The following is an 18,917-nucleotide window of genomic DNA, read 5'->3' as shown; positions in this document are numbered from 1 at the left end:
CTGAAATGTCACCGACTGATGTTGATAATTATTGTTTTAGAGGGATATAAACGATATACACTTTCTCTACTAAATACAATAAGAGTAAAAAAAGGACAGGGTCTGACCTTTCGAAGAATCAAGGTATCGTTGAACTCGTGCGGGAACATAAAGAAAGAACCCCTCCGACACGCTGGGGATACCGTATGTTTCAATACACCCCTACCTCACCAGGTTAATGCCGTTATCTGTTCGAATATTCCTCATGAACTTAGAAAGCGCCTCACATCCTAACACATGTACTGTACTTCATGTGTGTGGTTAGGAGTTAAATAAATCGCTGAAACGTGGTAACACCAAAAAATAACGGCTTATTTCCAAAGTGACGCATCTCCAAGGTACACAAATTGTCATAAATCACCATTTTTAATTACTTGAATTCCTGATAAGATAGAGAATTCATCATCACTTCGAATAAAATCTGCTTGTCATGGTGGCTAAAATCTTAGTGCAAAGAATTCCATAAAAATTGACGAGATATCATGGATTTACGTCACTTTGGAAATGAAGACTGGCTCGAAATACGAATTATGCAGAACCGTGTAGGCTAGGTTCCTTTATAGGTGCTGAAATATTCAAGATATATTGCTTAATACTTCATAAATGCTGTATGTATTCACAATTTAAGAATTCCAAACTGCATAGGCCTATAACATGAATGGAAATTAAAATGTCTACAATATTAAAAACATAAAGATGATTGTCCCATACTTTTGAAAACACAAATTTTCGGTAGAGAAATGATTGGAAGGACCTACTGGTCCATATACTTCACATGCTCAACTCAAAAAATACATTTAAAAATCATGATTACATTCGAGTTGAAGGACGTACTGTTTATTGTTTGTGGGTTTCAACATTCAGCAGTTGAAGTAGAAGAAAGCATTATATCATAAAATGCCATGGTAGGATATCCTTCACGTACACCCAGTTTATCGAGGAAGATCTTAATGTCGTTGATTTTGTCTTCTTTCATCACATTGCCCAATGGTCCTTGTTCCCCTTCAAGAAATAACCATTTCCTACATTTTTCTCAGAAGGGTGTGTTTCCACACTGCAAAACCACGAACAAAAGAGCAGAGCCCCACCACAACCACTTTTTTTTGCTATTTAATTTACGTCGCACCGACACAGATATGTCTTATGGCGACGATGGAATAGGAAAGGCCTAGGAATGGGAAGGAAGCGGCCGTGGCCTTAATTAAGGTACAACCCAAGCATTTGCCTGGTGTGAAAATGGGAAACCACGGAAAACCATCTTCAGGGCTGCCGACAGTTGGATTCGAACCCACTATCTCCCGATTACTGGATACTGGCCACACTTAAGCGAGTGCAGCTATAGAGCGCGGTCCCGCCACAACCAGTAAGCTGTCACGTGATATGTGCGCGCCGAGCTATTGGTCATGTGGAATAGTGGCACTATGGACATAAAAAACATCCAGGATTTACGTCACAATGGAAATAAGTACAACTTTTCGTTGGCATTTTAATCACAATATAATCCACGTTGAAAATGTATAGGTTCCACGTGATAATGTACTATTTTGGGAATACATTTTCACGTTTAGCTTGAAATCTGAAAAAAGTGGAGTTGCGTCAGTTTGGAAATAAGCCCTTCAAATGTGCCCATTTTCAATTTTTACTAATAGGTAAATTATAGATGGAATAAATATCCACTATGACTTAAAGTCCTGCATATAGCCAAGTTCATTGTCATAACTGAATTAATGTTCCAAATACACAAGTACGAACAGACGAAACTGTTCAGTTTGGTACGTCCTCTGGAAATTGTTTATGGTGGTTTCATCAATTTTAGGTTTCGGTTCATAAGTTTGGCCTGATATCGTTGACATTTTACCTGAAATCTTGAATTTTCTTACTATTTCGTCATGAATCTCTGGTCGCTTCTAAGTTGGTATTTCAGGCTATGCGGTGTTTATATCCTTTCATTATCTGAATTATTAAATTATCATCATTTTTGACATTTATAGGTCTCACAAAAATTACAAAATCATAATGTGGAATGCAGAAACAACCGTTAGAATATTAGCCTTCTACTGCATTATTCACTCGTTAAAATCTGTGTAGTATGTTGAAAGGCATGTTGCACAACAGGCGTTTATTTCAGAAAATCTCTAATGCTTGTACAATAATGAAGATGTACTGAAGTATATATTACTACTTCAAGCTTTATTTTGCTGTTTGAATTCTGCCACAAGTATTGCTCTCTCTCATGATTAATTAAATTAGAAATAGCTGCCGTGGCGCAGCAATGGCGCTGTGCGGTTAATGTAACAGGGGAGCGTAGCATGTAACATCGAGGACATCAGACCTCGTAGGGCTGTATGAATAACCGTAGACTACAGGATGGATAAGACACGGGACCTCAGCGCATTTGATCGCGGCCAGATTGTCAGCGTAAGACGTATGGCTGACTGAGATTTTCAAAGGTTACGGGATCAAGCGTGTACCGTGTGTACGTGGAATGGGACAAAATCACCGCCGCCAGGGCCAACTGTCGAGGCGTACGATACGTTGATGACAAAATACTTTGTCAGCTAGCTCGGATCGTAACAGCTGATAGATGGGCTACAGCGCAGCAGATCACTCGCCTATTCAGTGCTGGACAACAACATTTACTAATAATCATCCATATCATTCAGAAGCATCACCTCAACATGGTGTATAAATGTAAGCGTCTAACGACGGTAACTCTGCTCAACACCCGTCACAAAGCACAATTAACTACATGGGCAAAGGAACACCGCCATTGGATGTCCGAAGCTTAAAAAAAAAAAAGGTTGCCTGGGCAGATGAGTCGAGGTATCCGGTGGTACACGCTGATGGCCGGATACGAGCGCGTCCTTAGTCACATGAGGCAATGGATACCTCTTGCCAGCAGCGTACAATTCAGGCCGGTGGTGGTCATATCCTCGTATGGAGACTGTTCACCTAGGATGAAATGGGAACCCTGGTACATCTGACAACGTCCCACACCGGCGAACGTTATAGGAACCTGCTGGAAGATCTTGTTCTCCACTTTATCGCTTCCAGAACCCTGCAGGCGACCTGTACCTACAGCAAGATAATGCTCTAGCCCATCTTCCAGAAATGTCACTGTCTGGTCTGATGACTGCTTAGCGGATGGAAAGTTGCTTTCCTCAACCCCGAGGAGCTCCGACCTCACTCCCATTGAGCACCTCTGAGATGCTGTCGAGAATTACACTCATGTTCATAAAAACAGAACACCTTGAGAGACTAGAGATAGGAAGTTCATATTCATAGGTCATGATCATTAGTATGTTTTGCAGAAAAGATTAGCATTTCCGTCACCTAGGTTCAGCATGTGTCATGTTGCCTAGTAGGCAACTAATAACTTGTTCTATGCGTGATGGCATCGACGCGAATGATGCGCCAGTGACGTCCTGGAGTATAGCCATCCATGTTGCATTCACCTGGTTCCACAGTTCATCTTTGGTGATTGGTATTAGGTCACAGCGCCGCACCCGTCGATTCATCATATCCCACACATTTTCGACTGGCGACAATTTCGGAGATCAGGCGCGCCATGGCAACAGTCTGACATCTTGTGACCACAAGGAGGCATGTGTTCGTGCAGCAAAATGTGGTCGCGCATTGTCCTGCTGAAATATGGCGTCTGGGGTGTCGTGCAGAAAGGGTTTGGCTATGGGTCGCAGGATGTAATTCACGTAGGTCAAACTGGTCACAGTGCCCTGGAAACAAATCCAACTTTAATTCGTGATTGTACCCAATAGCACCCCACACCATAAGGCCTTGAGTTGGCACTGTATGCCTTCTGCGAATGCATCAATGTGATGCCTTTCCCCCGGTCTGCAGCGAACCAAAATGCGGCTATCATTTTCAAACAAACAGAACTTGGACTCGTCCGAAAACATTATCTGCTGCCATTCCTGTCCCCAGTGACGTCGTTCCATACACCATTGCAGTCTAGCATGTTTATGCACATTAGTCAAAGGCGGAGAAGTGGACGATGCGCCGTTAACCCAAGCCGTAATAAACGGCGACGGACTGTCACTCTTGATAGTGTACGATGTGTTACACTGTTCCACTGTTGTGCCAGAGCCGAGGAGGACGCAGATTTCTCCTGCAATGTCATTCGGATGGTCGACCTTATCGCGGGATGGTCATGGTGCTGCGACCAGACTTATCTCGTCGTGTTCTACGGCTTTCTGTGAGCCATTCCGTACACACCCGTTGCACTGCCGACTCACTTTGTCGCACATGAGCAGCAATTTTCCAGATGGATGCATCACGTTCTCTCATACCAATAATGTGCCCTCTTTCAAACTCACTCATTTGACGGTACGGTTGTCGCATATGTCTGCGAGGCATCCTCACCTATGCTCAAGTCACACTGGTCCATTAGCTTCAGTTTATAGAGAAAACGAGAGCAGCAGGCATATTTTACCCGTCGGTGGTGGTGTGCCGAGATATCGATGTGGACCTTGAACCTGAGGGCCTACAAGTTCCCAATGCTAATCATTTCTTCAGAACATACTAATGCACATGCCCTGTGAATACGAACTTCCTATCTCTAGTCTTTCAAGGTTTCTGCTTTTTATGAACATGAGTGTATATGCTTGCTCTAACACCAGTTATGCACCTTGTGCAGCGATCATGGATCAGTACTGCCCCCCAATGTTTCCGGTGTCTTGTGGCGTCCATGCAAGGCCACATCACCAAGGCGCAAGGGGGTGCCAAGTATCTCTAATTCAATTGCACATGAATGTATATAAAGTGCATTTCTTTTTCTGTAATATTATTACTTTAAGCATTATTGTACTCTTTGGATTCTTTAAATATGGACTTATATACCTGAGGGAAATCATTAATGCTGAGACAGGTCGTTGTCAGTTTTAAAAGGTATTGAACTCTTCGAGGACTATAAATTGAAACTACAAGGTTACAGACTGCATCAGAAAGTAGAAAATAGTATCGAGGACAGTATACACAATCTGATCGAATGTGTTCAGATATCTACTGGAAACTCTAATTACGGGGACACACTTCCCAATAGTGGACATTAATACGGGGAGGCCAAACCATTTCTCTCATTACATCTTTATTTTTGCCCGGGAGTCGGCACATCAGATGTTTGAACATCACTGAAAGAATGGTAGATCATTCTCCTTGGAGAGTTATAGACTGAGCAGCTAGTGCTGTGAGTCTTTGGGGTCTGCAGCGTAGTCGAAATTTTAAATTGTCTCAGTGCCGTTTCACAGGACTCAGGTCAGAGCTTCGGGCTGGCCAGTCTATTTCTGGAACCTTACTTTCTAAAGAAACAATTAATTCTTGGGCCTTGTTTAATGATAGGGAACATAATAATCCTAATGCAGACATTAATCATAACCGAAGTGTTTTTCTACTGTGTTCAATATGCAGCTGGTCAAAATCTCATCGTACATTTTTATGTTTAGAATCCCGTGCTATATTAAGAGAGAACTAAGTCAATTTCGTGAAAAGACCACCTCAAACCCCTCCAAATATAGCTGTTGGCACTTCGCATCCTGGCCGATACTGTTCTCCAAACATTCGCTGCACACAAATCCTCCACTTGGATTGTCACAATCTATAGTGCGATGCATCACTCCAAATAGCACACGGAGATTTCCTGCAAATATTTCAATGACTACTTCATCAGTGTATTGCTTGCCTCTATTGACTGAGTCCGCTTTCTCTGACATCAGATAGTTCCTCAGCTGAACTCACGAGTCCAACTGAAAGCCGACCCAGTTCTCAGTCCAGAATTAATATACATGGGATAGTTGGAAATCGGGGCTTTCATGTAAGAGGCAGGCATTCAGACATTTTACACCTACACGGCGGGACTAGATCACAGTTATTGATGGCTGTTCTAGGTAAGGTACCAAGTTGTTACACGATTAACAGATAATTTTTAGAGGTACCATTTTCACCTCATTGCCGTACAACTTACAACAGACCAATCTAAATGCAGAATAATTATACTATTATTGAGTGACATCATCACTAGATGTGGTTGTGTTTCGAATTCCGACCAAAGTAAGAGATATTTTTATGAAATGAAAATTTGTGTCCCTGTCGTTCGGTTTCTAAATACAATTATTGTAGGTCTGTGACTTATAATCATAAGTTAAATGTATGTATGTTAGGTATTCAACTCGTAGACTGGTTTGATCCTCAACAGCTCCAACATCAAGTGTCATAGATGCTCCAGGCTCCCTGAAGAGGCATTCTAGGGAAATGAGTGAGATAGTTGCCCATTGCTTTCCTCGCCCAACCAGAAGTTACTATATTACCGAGATCGATAGCTGCAGTCGTTTAAGTGCGGCCAGTATCCAGTAATCGGGAGATAGTGGGTTCGAGTCCTACTGTCGGCAGCCTTGAAGATGGTTTTCCGTGGTTTCCCATTTTCACACCAGGCAAATGCCGGGGCTGTACCATAATTAAGGCCACGTCCGCTTCCTTCCAACTCCTAGGTCTTTCCTATCCCATCGTCGCCAAAAGACCTATCTGTGTCAGTGCGACGTAAAGCAAATACCAAAAAAAAAAAAAAAAGTTACTATTATACTTCAGTTTACCAAGCCCACTAAAATTCATGCGTCAAACGACTCTATGAGTGACATTTTTACACTAATCATAACAGGAATGGCATTACTAGCATCGTTCATATCTCAGCCTCTTTCTTAACCTTCAAAGCCAAGGATGGCACTGAGACAGTTCAATGAAAGTAACAAATTTGTTCTAGCCCATACTAAAAGACAAAGTAAACGCTAGGTCTCGCCAGTAAACGCACCCTATGTTAAAAGTCATCTGAAAAGGAATCTTGTTCCTTAACTATTTATTCCTCTTTGAAACAGTATTCGTAGAATTTAAAGGGAGACTCATGCAACATGTGACACTAAAGTGTTGTCATTCAAATTTATCTAACAGTAGTTAAAGCAAAGCAAAGCAAAGTCATCTCGGTACAGGCCATGGAGGCCCTTGGAGGGGTGAATGGTAAAGGCTTCCACCATTCGTAACCTCGGCACGTGATTGGGTAGAGTGGTCAGCTCTACACCCGGCCGCCTTTGCCCGCAGGAATTAACCTGGTACTCATTTTTGGTGTAGGATGAGTGAAGCTCAGGGCCATATGCACCTCTGGAAGTGGAAATCCCGTTTCTTAATTTTTACGACTTCCTGACGGGGATACGAACCCACGTCCTTCCGTGCGAACCGAGCACGTGTTTACCGCCTCAGCCAGGCAGCCCCTATCTAACAGTAGTTATAAACTAAAAATAGTTGAAGGTTGTAATGCTACATTAACCAAAACCACGTTTTGACACTACTACATTCAAATTTTCAAACGTTTGAAGCATGAACGCAGTTTCTGACTTTGTTCACCGTACGTAGTTTGAGAAATGATTCTCCAAGTGCACGAGAATACAAAATAAAGTTTCTCTTGCTTGAAAAGAACCAAGTTTCATAATTCCTGGAACTGAATCATTACTTTTAATTAGTAGAAATTTGTGGCCAATGTACGAGACAATTTTTGGTGTTCTATTTTATATTTCCCTTTCATTTTACCATTCAAATCTACAATAATTTTCTCTAAAATACCTATATCAATATATCCTACACACATAAAATTTTTGCCCTATACTTCGTTCCAACCTCGAATTAGGCAAAACAGAAATAGAAAATAAGTTCATCTCAACGTTAGTACGATTGGTTTGGTTGTTTGTTTGCTTCATACGACGTTATATCCGGCTCCATGAGTAAATGGTTAACATGCAGGCCTTCGGTTCAAGGGGCCTCGAGCTCGTTTCCGGGTCGGGTCGGGGAATTTGACTTTCATCACTTAATTCCTCAGGCTCGGGGGCTGGGTTTTGTGACTCTTCAGCATTATATTTCATCTCAGACAAGCCCCCATCCTCACAGACGTGCAATCACCTATACGGTGGCAAATCGAAAGACCTGCACCAAGCCTTTCCTGAGGCTACACAATATTATTATTATTATTATTATTATTATTATTATTATTATTATTATTATTATTATTATTATTATTATTAGAAAACAACGTGGCAGAATTTCAGAAACTTAGTATTTAAGTTCAGGTGTAGCTGGGGCGTGCACTAGGCTGTATATTGCCTGTCCCTACGTATACTATCGAATCTGTAACTTGTTGTTTTACAGGAAACTGCCAAAAATCTCTTGAGTATGCTGCCGGTACTTAGCGTTGCTTTATCATGCTCATTAATACGTTTACCTTAATTTCTTTCACATACGGTGAAGTACAGTATATACAAGTAGAAGCAGTGTGCACTTTACAGTATAAATTTCGATAGTGTACGTAGAGACAGTTAATATTATTTCCTTAGTGTACAGTGACGTAGCAACATTGGTTGAGAGTTCAAGACAGGAATTGTTAAATATCTCCGTTAAAATGAGTTGTATTGAATACTTATACGAAACAACATTGCTAATAAACACTATTTCCCAAATTATCTGTTCTTACGTTTTTACCTTAAGACGGACAACAATACCTTGGCGATGATTCTGTACATTTTCACTAACATCCACGTATATTTGCAAATATTAGTTCGGTCTAAAAATGTGCACAAGAAACATAGTAGGAAATGCAATTCCTCATCTCTTATATCTCATACATTTTTTTTTTTTGCTATGGGCTTTATGTCGCACGGACACAGATAGGTCTTATGGCGACGATGGGATAGGAAAGGCCTGTGAGTTGGAAGGAAGCGGCCGTGCCCTTAATTAAGGTATAGCTCCAGAATTTGCCTGGTGTGAAAATGGGAAACCACGGAAAACCATCTTCAGGGCTGCCGACAGTGGGATTCGAACCCACTATCTCCCGGATGCAAGCTAACAGCCGCGCGCCTTTACCCGCATGGCCAACTCGTCCGGTCCATACATTTTCAGGGCAGGGGTCGCGATAACAAAGACATTAACGAATTTAGAATTTCATTGATACGTCTATCAACCGCGAGTATCACTGACATGGAAATTTTGTTCATACATCATGGGAACGAGTTCACTGGAAATGGTTGTAGATACTGGTGTGGTTATTTTTTATGAGGAGATAAACCATGGGAATGAGCTAATATTATTTCATCACAAATATTACAGCACTCTGCTGCTTTAAATATATCAGGCCGTACTTCATAGAGCTATACATACATTTCATTACATTAAGAATTCCCAGCACTGCAGATTTCAAAAGCAGTTAAAAGTTGTAATAAGCCTAGATTCCTTTTTGAGATAACTTAACTGCGCAAGTAGAAGAATCAAAAATATAACGTTCAGGAAGATAATGGCGACTATAGAAATGAGGAGGAAAAGATGGTAGAACGATCATTCGAAAGGGGGGTTGAAGGAAAAATGAGAGTTTTGGAGATGAAAAAACTCCACAGGCCTTGAATATCTTGAGAACGCTGAACAGAAAGAAAACAAAAGTTTACAAAGGAAGGCCGATGAGAAATTTTATACGAGAAGGCAGGAGCTAAACTTTTTTTTTTTTGCTAGGGGTTTTACGTCGCACCGACACAGATAGGTCTTATGGCGACGATGGGATAGGAAAGGCCTAGGAGTTGGAAGGAAGCGGCCGTGGCCTTAATTAAGGTACAGCCCCAGCATTTGCCTGGGGTGAAAATGGGAAACCACGGAAAACCATCTTCAGGGCTGCCGATAGTGGGATTCGAACCTACTATCTCCCGGATGCAAGGTCACAGCCGCGCGCCTCTACGCGCACGGCCAGGAGCTAAACTAAGGCCCATCTGGATCCTCGTGCTCGCCCCTCGCGTCTCACAAGTTAGCACCCCTGCTAACCCTATAATTTTAATTTGTGCAATAATCCATCAGCGATGGATAGAACAATTACTTTTGAATGTATATCAATTATTATAAAAATTTCCTCCGTAAGGACATCCGGCTTCTTGGCTTAATTGTCAGCGTCGAGAGCTTTGGTTCCTGATCGGATCAATAATTTTGCTTGCTTGTTGTTTAAAAGAGCCTAACATCTAGTTCATCGGCTCAATCAAGAATTTTAACTGCGCCTGGTTGATTCCTCTCACCCGAGGACTGGATATTTATATTCGTCCCAATATACTCTTCTTCTTAATCATACAACACATTACTCTACCAGCCACTACAAAAACAAGCAACAGCGAATACATCCCTCCACATAGAGTTAGCGTGGGGAAGGAAATCCGGTCGTAAAACTGGTCCAAACCAAAATGAGTAACAAATCATACCCAGATCCCACCAGTGTACGGAAGTAGCGACGGAAGAAACATGAAGAAGACTTAAGGACAGATATCCTCTATGTTTGGCTGTAACAAAAGCCATCATCATATCCTCATCATTATTTCCACTTAAGATACTAACCTTCTCCACTAACTTTTAAATTAACTGCCAAACCTCATTTGGAGGTAGTACGAATCTTTCATTGGACTTATTCCTGCAACTTCATACATTTGTCGAACGGAAAAATGAAATATCTAATGTGTTGTAATGTTTCAGAAAAAGAAGACCCAGCAGGGAAAGTTGGTACTGTGGTTGGCTGGGGTCGCACATCTGAAGGTGGAGAGTTACCGGGCGTAGTCCAGGAGGTACAGGTGCCCATCTTGAGTCTAGACCAGTGTCGCAAGAGTAAATACCGCCCTAGTCGTATCACCAGCAATATGCTCTGCGCTGGACGGGCTAACCAGGACTCTTGTCAGGTAAAAAATCAATAAATTTTTGCGACAATACGGCCAATCGATAGTCAATAAGCAGTTCTGTACCGGCTGTATTTTAGTGTGGGGGGAGTGGGGGAAGGAACGGGCTGGAGGTTGGAAGGGCTGAAAGTAGTTCTAGGTCAGCCGATGAGTTGAGAAATCACTTTAATGGATTGCTCAGGAAATGCTCTCTGTCCTGAAAACCCCTCATCTCCACAATTTCATGATTGAGGAGAAGATACCAATGCAAGGGTTTTCAATGTTTACATTTTTACAGATTTCAATGGAACATTTTAAAGATGCGAAGGGTTATTAGAAGATATTTATAGGCCTATAAGGTTTTCTTATCATCAGTCTTTTTGCCAAGGTTATTTAGCAGGGAGTTACGCTTATCAGTTGATTTGCAAATATTATCATAGGTTTAGGTGCCTTTGCTATTCTGTTCTCTTTGTATTTGATGGTAGAGATTAGAGCTCTCTATGCATTTCGTGGTATGATCTATTTCAAGGAGAGTTTGCATTGTGCCCTAAAATCAACTCTTTCAAGGTTTTCACTTCTTATTCTTCATTCCAGACTTTTGGGATATTGTCAGAATTTCGGACGAGTATATTGCGGCTATTTAGAGAGAATCGTAGACCCTGCTTCCCGACAATGGTCCCGATACATTGGTTAAGAATAAAGCTCATAAGACGAGTCCATGCCAACGAAGTGTCCCCTCGAGTATTTTCTCAATAACTGGAGCCTCCGCTGCTACTTGTTTGATGGTTGTATTATTGAAATGATAGTACAGAGTAATCTCCTATATGCTTCTCAACATTCACATCTTCACAACATGTAGCGAGCTCTTGGCACTTCTAGGAGTAGGCCGGCTCTCGATACCATACGGTGCCAGTGGCCTCACCAATGTGCGATATATATTTGATTTTAGGCGAGTAGGCATGTTCATATCATAGAAAACATCTGCGAATCCGTGAATAACATTCTTGTCGTTTGGATTCTTGTTCGTAACCTTTCATTAACGCAACCATCACTGTGCATTCGATACCCAGAAGAGAGCGAGGTAGAAGAAGGACCTTTACAGAAGAGATCTGCATATGTGAGAGGGAAGCAGCGGTCACATCAGCAGACTGAGTAAATGGTTCTTTTAAAGGGTCAGTTTCATAGACTATTAGGTGAAAATTAGGTATTGATTTTACCGACAAAAACCCCAGTAACCAACGACAGGCCAGTTGGTCAATCACTGTCGCAACTAATAGATTAATTCTTTCCATTGGTAATTAGTCATATTCACGGGAGAAAATTTCAGTAGAAATATTATAGAAGGCTTGACAGAAAGGTATCAACTCTGTTGGCCAATGTTATCATTCAAATTGCGGTCATTGTTTCAAGTAAGAAGCTATGGATACTGGGGTAACATACAACATGATCTTAGTGCGGGTGAAGACTGTCTAATAATACGTGTGATTGCGAGTGGATTGATACTAGTATGTGTACAAGTAATGACGAGGAGCTAGGATAGAGAGTTAAGTGGCTATATCCTGTACGTAGAGACCATTCATGTACTCACATGGAGTTGAGTGGGAAACTATTAATAAAAAAAACTTGTTTAATATGAACTACATGGTCGAGGGGATGTGTGTCCTGCAATTCAACCAGAAATCGAACTCAAGTCAACTGGTATGAAACTACAAATTCACTTACACTGCAACAATGTGGACAATTACAGTTGTGGACTTCCTGAAGTTTCAAGAATACATACTACAGTTCAGAAGTTCTGAAAAGTGTTATGCTCTTCCTATTTGCCCGTTTCATAGCAATATACTAGAATCAGTGAGTTCCAAATGTTAATATTCTTCACGAACCAGCAGTAGGGTACAGTAAAATTATAACAACCTGTTAAGAATGACCACGAGAAGCTTACATTTAATTCCGTTTACAAATACATTTTTGAGACAGCTACATAATTATTCCGGTATGAAGACAAAATCCCTATCCATAGCTTGTTGGTTTCGAAAAGGTATTCCATTTGATTGCTTAAAGGAACCAGAGACAAGTAAATATCCCATCCGCTGGTAATCTCTCAATGATTGTTTACGTATAGTTTTGAATCTGAAAGTTCAGTAATGTTACTATATATGCTTTTACCGCAACTTTTCTTTATGACCCATCAAGTGAACGCTAATTTCTTAGACTTTATAAAGCAAGCTGGGTAGCATTTCGGCAGTTCATCAATGGTTATAAGGTCCTCATAAAATTGATAACATCTATGTTTGTAATACTCGTGACTTCATCGGTAATATAGATAGGCGTCATAAAATCTCAACTACCCGCCTGAATGTATAAGAGTACCTCATTGACGGTTTCTAGAAAATGAGTTTTACTTGTAAATTTCATTGCCTCAGAAAGGAAAAGCGGTTGTGGATAGGAAAACCTGATAGCCTGACAAGCAAGAACGGCAAAGTGCTATTAAAATGATCACCAACGTTTGCCTTGTACATCCTCTTCCTGACAGGACTCAGAATAGAACCCGCTATCGGTCTTACCATAACGAGAAGGAAGGCCTTGCACACATTCTGAGAACCTGTCCTTAATGAGAATTATCAAGAAACACCTGTTACCACAGGATCGAATCCTTGTGTGAAGGAAACTAGCAGGTGGATGTAAGGGCACACAGCTCAGATGAGAATGGGTCGTCAAGGAATACTGACATGATCGTTATCCAGGAGAGCAGAACTCTTATGCCCTATTACTGATCCTACCAAAAGAAAAGTATAAATATCAGCCTGTAGAAGTACATAAAGAGAAGTGTCAACTTTACTCTACCAATCAATACTACAGGGAATATGTTAACATCTGTTGAAATCATAGGAACTATGATTAGTGCTAGAGGGACAATATCCATAATATTTCTCAATTTATTTACAAAGTTCGACCTAGGGCAGTTTTTGATTAGTGAAATGTGAACAGTTTTCTAAGTATCGTTACGGAACGTTTTATGGCTAATGCAGAATCCAAGAACGTTATAGTCTATAAATGTAATTAATATAATTTTATATCACGTTGTCATCACAGTTATAAATTTTATCTAAATAACTTTTATTTGTGTTAGTTTTAGTTTTTAAAACAGCATTATTTTAATTCTATTTTAAATATAATGTCATACCTGAAGCTGTCTTGTTTTTAATTTTTATCAGTCTAGGCAACCTTCAGTTATGGGAAAAGAATGTGTATTCAAAATATAATTCATTCTCGTGATTTATAGCTTTGGATATCTTACGTAAAAGTGAAAGAGTAATTACGCAAGTTAGATGATAAACGCATACTTCCTGGTACAGTAAGTTATTGATATAAATCAGTTGAGTAAAATTTGAACCATTCCACAGTATTTCAGGAAAGGAAGTATGATATGGTGGCATATTGTGATAATTCCGAATTCACTTATTCTAAATGAAAGCAAACCAACAAAATATCACAATTTCATTTTCAAATTTTCAAAGATATCCTGAGGTTATCCCAAAGTTCACAAGGCCAGCTTCAATTTGTCAGATAAAATATTTCCACTAGAAGGCTGTGCTAAAACACTCAACTATGTCCTTCGATGCACAATGAAAGGTATCGTGGGTTAACATGTACTGGTGCTAGTTTGTCACGTTCATGAAATTGTATATAGTGTTATTTTTGTTTCCAGGGTGACAGTGGCGGTCCATTGGTGATAAGTGCTGGAGATAAGCATGAGATTGTTGGTAAGTCCCCAAAGTGATATGCAAAAAGTAGTTAAGTCATCTACAGAAGACTTCGACATCGTAAGACAAGTCTCCCGTGCCTGTAGGCTGTAGTCCAGTGGGATTTGGAGCTTCCGACATTTTACCTAGTTCATTAGTGCCCTATTGACTAAGACATCTTTAATAATGTTGTTTTACCCTAATAGGCCGTCTACGAGAAAAAGACCCGCACCAGGTCTCTCCGGAGTTCATACGCCATTATTATTACGACCCAATGTTTCTAGTGAAGCCGAAGAGGCGGATATTTTGTGCCGCAAGAGTTCATTTATGTACTGTACAGGTCGATTTACCGGCACTTTTGCAGCTTTTCGCGAGTTACACATTATCACATACCATTGAACTAACACAGAATCAAACCCATTACCTTGTGGACAGCCAGCCAACGCTCTACTGTCTAATTAATTTAACACAGCAAGACTGATTCAGAGTGCGAGGCCAGACCTCTGCAGACGGTCTTAAGAAAAGCTATGCTCGATATTTAGTGTGTGATGCTAATCGTAAGTTATGGTCATGCTCTCAGAAGATTAGATAGTACCGTGTACGTGAAACATTGTAGGATGGATCCAACAAAACTGGCAGAAGGTCACTTCATTTAGACGAGAGAATCCAACTACTGAAGAATATTTGCGGCATTAGCAGAACGACGAAATAGCTATAAGTCGTCAAACGAAATACAGAATTTTCAGCAGAAATAGGAAAGATTACCAGCTCAGAAGCACAGATCAGAGAGCACTGATGGAGATCAAACTCTTAAAAGGGGTTTGGTTGATTGATCAGAATCTCAACTTCTCGTGGTTAAACGTCGCACTAACACACTGAAGATTTTCGGCGACGCGAGGATGGGAACTGTAGCAGTTATGGCCATTATTAAGGTTCAGCCCCAACGTTTGCCTGGTGTGACAATGGGAAACCACACAAAACCACCTTCAGGGCTGCCGACGGTGGGATTCGAATCCACCATCTCCCGAATGCAAGCTCACCACTACGTGACCTTAACCGTACTGCCAACTCGCTCGGTCTAACTTATGCGAGGGAATATTTTCATCCCTTGCAGAACCTCATACACGAACAAATGAAAGTCGAAATGCAAAACAAACTTCTCCTAGCGCCTGAGTGGGGATTTAGCGTGGGGTGATTTGAGTCTCTCCTGAAAACCCTTCTTCTCTCATCAGAGCTTGAGAACAACTAAATTTGTTCTCAGTATCTACCGATAGATCGCGATCGACGTGTTACCGCCCTTGCTGTGTATTATAACTGATCTTAAGAATTGTATATAAAATGAAATATTTTATAGCAGCTAGAAATGCGTTATTTATTAAGAATATGAAGCATTATATTTACAACAAATTAAAAATTATCAACTTAAAATCTCACATGCAATCGCATTAAGCGGCTAATTTTATGAAGAAGATAGTAATTAATTGTGGAGTGAATGTGAACTTAGAATGTCATTTCTTGGAGCTGGCACGTGTATGTCATACTTTGCCCATGGCTTGGCACGCATTGATATTATAAGAACTGATGAACATCTGTTTCATACTGCGTTCACTATTACTTTAGAAATGTTGGAACATTTTGGCTGGTTTTGATAGAAGTTTAATATTATTCTAGAATGACGGTACGGGTCAGAGCTGGATTGTCCTGACTTTGCGCCCCAGGTGCGCTATTGTGATGCGGCAATGTGCACTGAAGCGTGCCGAGCCTCTACCACCCATCTGTGAGAATCGGTCGTGGTTACAAGACGTCGAGGGTAGGTCAGTAGTGGGGAGAACTATCTCGTAGAGGACATTCGGAGTGTCATACTTACAATTTCCTTTCTTCGCTTTTCCGATCACTCCCCCAAATACCAGAGTTTTCACAGTGACACAAAGTGCATGGTGAAGGAAATATTTTGTACAGGTAGCAAATTATTTCTATGATAACTTGAAGTTATTGTTGCCGTAAGTTACTGACGATGTTTCTTATTTCCATTTTTTCTGTATCGGAACAAGCTTCCTTGAAAAATGTCAGTCGCGTACAGTGGTGGAGGTTGTCGTCTCTGAGAGAGAGAGAGCATCGAAACCTGCGCTTTAAAGTCGGAAAACGATTTTCACAGATGTAAGTAGATCCAAACGTGGAGAGCACTTTTATCACCTTCTTATGGCATCTCACTTACTCTTTTTGAAGAAATTTGCTGTAATACTTCTGTAAAGTAGGAGAATTATCAGCCTGATATTGCACTGTAGTTCCACGATCTTCAGCTGCAAGGTATGTGGAACATCTTCAACTTATACGGAGAAGGGTTTAACAAATAAATCAAGAGTGGGCTTGAGCTCTGAAGAATCATAGAACAGTGTAGCAAATTCTTCTTTTGAACATCCAGTGACTTCAATGTAATTATTTATGTTACCTGTTTCTTGAACTAAGCCTGTATAGGAAGTGCGCTGTATCTCCTCTTCTTTCCCTCAATATGTTTTATCTCAAACGCCTCAGTTTCAAGAAACTTCTGTGAAATCAGGTGGTTTCAATATAGCATCGATAAGTTTGGGAACTTTGAAGGTGACTGGTGATCTCGGAAAATGCAGCCAGGATCATGAAGTCTTTTCTCTAACCTTCCCTCTATTTCTAGAGATTTTTAGAACATATTCTGACCAAACACGAAATGTAATGGACACTTATAACATTTATAACGGTGTTACATTTCGCGTTTCGAGAGACTGAAAAGTGTTTAGGCCTAAGTTCCATTAACTGCGTCAACGCTGAAAAATAGCTTCCCTCTTAACAAAAATATCTGAAGATTGTCATCGTTTCTCTCAAGAGGAAAAGTCGTTCTGACATTATTCCTAGGCTTAGCCTCGCAATAATAGGACACATCTCCTCAGTCAACATCCACAAATTAAAGGCGTTCCTCTTATTGACGATGACTGAGACCTTGAAACCTAAGAAGGTCATGGTGTGGACTGGGTGGTATAGCTATCATGTCAGTCCTGCGGCACGACACGGTATATACACCCCATCCATTTCCTGTGCTCCTTTCTTCTAAGAGCATCTGCAATCATAGATCTTATATGATGATGTCGTAAATTTCGCACCGTTTCATTAAATGAACAAGAACCTAAAATGTGACCAAGGATTTCATCAAATAAGTAGATCAAAGATGGGTACATGAATGTTTATAGCATGTGGAATTCCCGATGTGGTTGCAAAAGTGGAGCATATTGTTTATTGTTATGATTTTTCCATTGTTGATTCACATAAGACTGTAACATTGCCCAGTTTATACCAAGGTATTGAATTGTCCCTTCAGGTGATAGGTATACGATTTCCTGGCAATAATGTAATGATTTTCTTCTTGACATCAATCAATAAACAGATTTATTCTAATCTCTTGATGGCAAATTCTGTGATCTTTCTTGCTGACTTTCGTTTTTCGTTACAATCAGGGTGTCATCAGTAAAACCTAGGACTGTTATCTTAGGAAAGTCGGCCATAGCAGGATAACCACACTCTTCCTGAAATTATTTTGAAGGCAGTCCTGCTAAAATCTGATCAGTTGCAATGTAGTAAAGTGCAAGCGATAAGGGCGAACCCTAGATTACACTTTTCTCTATAACAATTGGTTTAATCTCCCTGTGTTGTAATTCTATTTGAGTAGTATTATTGACGTGTAATTTCATTTAGAAATGCGTTAATTTTGAAGGTAATCCAACACACAAAAGGGCATTCCTCAGATGCTTGAGCTCCATATTATCAAAGGGCTTAGTGATTTCTAATAAAACTAAGTTGCAGTCGGCTTGATTGTGTTTGGGTTAAACTAGAACGGGTTCCAATATTGAAGTGTTAATGTGAGTGCCAGCTGAGTTCGTGAAACGATGTTTATTTTGGCCAATCTTCAAAATATGACTTCGTTTGGCTTACCTTCTTATGTTATTTATTTATAACTTTAAATGTGAAAAACTTGTCCTTCTTATGCAGGATTTTCCACAATAACTACGGTGTTCGCTGTAAAATAATAACGCGCTTCTTCTCTAATTTCCAGGAATTGTGTCTTGGGGAGTTGGCTGCGGACGAGAGGGATACCCTGGAGTGTATACACGAGTACAGCGGTACCTGGAGTGGGTGAGACGTAACATGAGAGATACCTGCCACTGTATCAACTAGTGTTAGACATTCCACCTCTCACACTGCCAAGGAAGGCTGTAATATGCCACGGTCTAGTCACACTTGTCATTTGTCTCCAAATAAAGAACACTATGTTTACAGTATAGGAACAAAGATCAACCCTCTGTATGAATTAAAATCAATAATCATAGTCATGGAGACTAGTAGGAGGATGATCGTGAATGATGAAGAAAGAGATATCTTTTAAGCCGTA

General features: G+C 40.5%; 1 protein-coding gene across 1 annotated transcript in view; it reads left to right on the top strand.

The window, feature by feature from the left end:
- LOC136866737 (trypsin-1-like) overlaps positions 1 to 18,703 on the top strand; it is a 97,171-nt gene extending 78,468 nt beyond the window's left edge. The window contains exons 6-8 of the mRNA XM_068226827.1: positions 10,585 to 10,784; positions 14,470 to 14,524; positions 18,582 to 18,703. Of these exons, the coding sequence (XP_068082928.1) occupies positions 10,585 to 10,784; positions 14,470 to 14,524; positions 18,582 to 18,703 (377 nt within the window). The remainder of the gene's footprint in view (positions 1 to 10,584; positions 10,785 to 14,469; positions 14,525 to 18,581) is intronic.
- Positions 18,704 to 18,917: the final 214 nt, after the last annotated feature.

The sequence above is a fragment of the Anabrus simplex genome, chromosome 3 (genome assembly GCF_040414725.1).
Source record: "Anabrus simplex isolate iqAnaSimp1 chromosome 3, ASM4041472v1, whole genome shotgun sequence".
NCBI lineage: Eukaryota > Metazoa > Arthropoda > Insecta > Orthoptera > Tettigoniidae > Anabrus > Anabrus simplex.
This window is presented reverse-complemented; position numbering and strand designations above follow the sequence as displayed.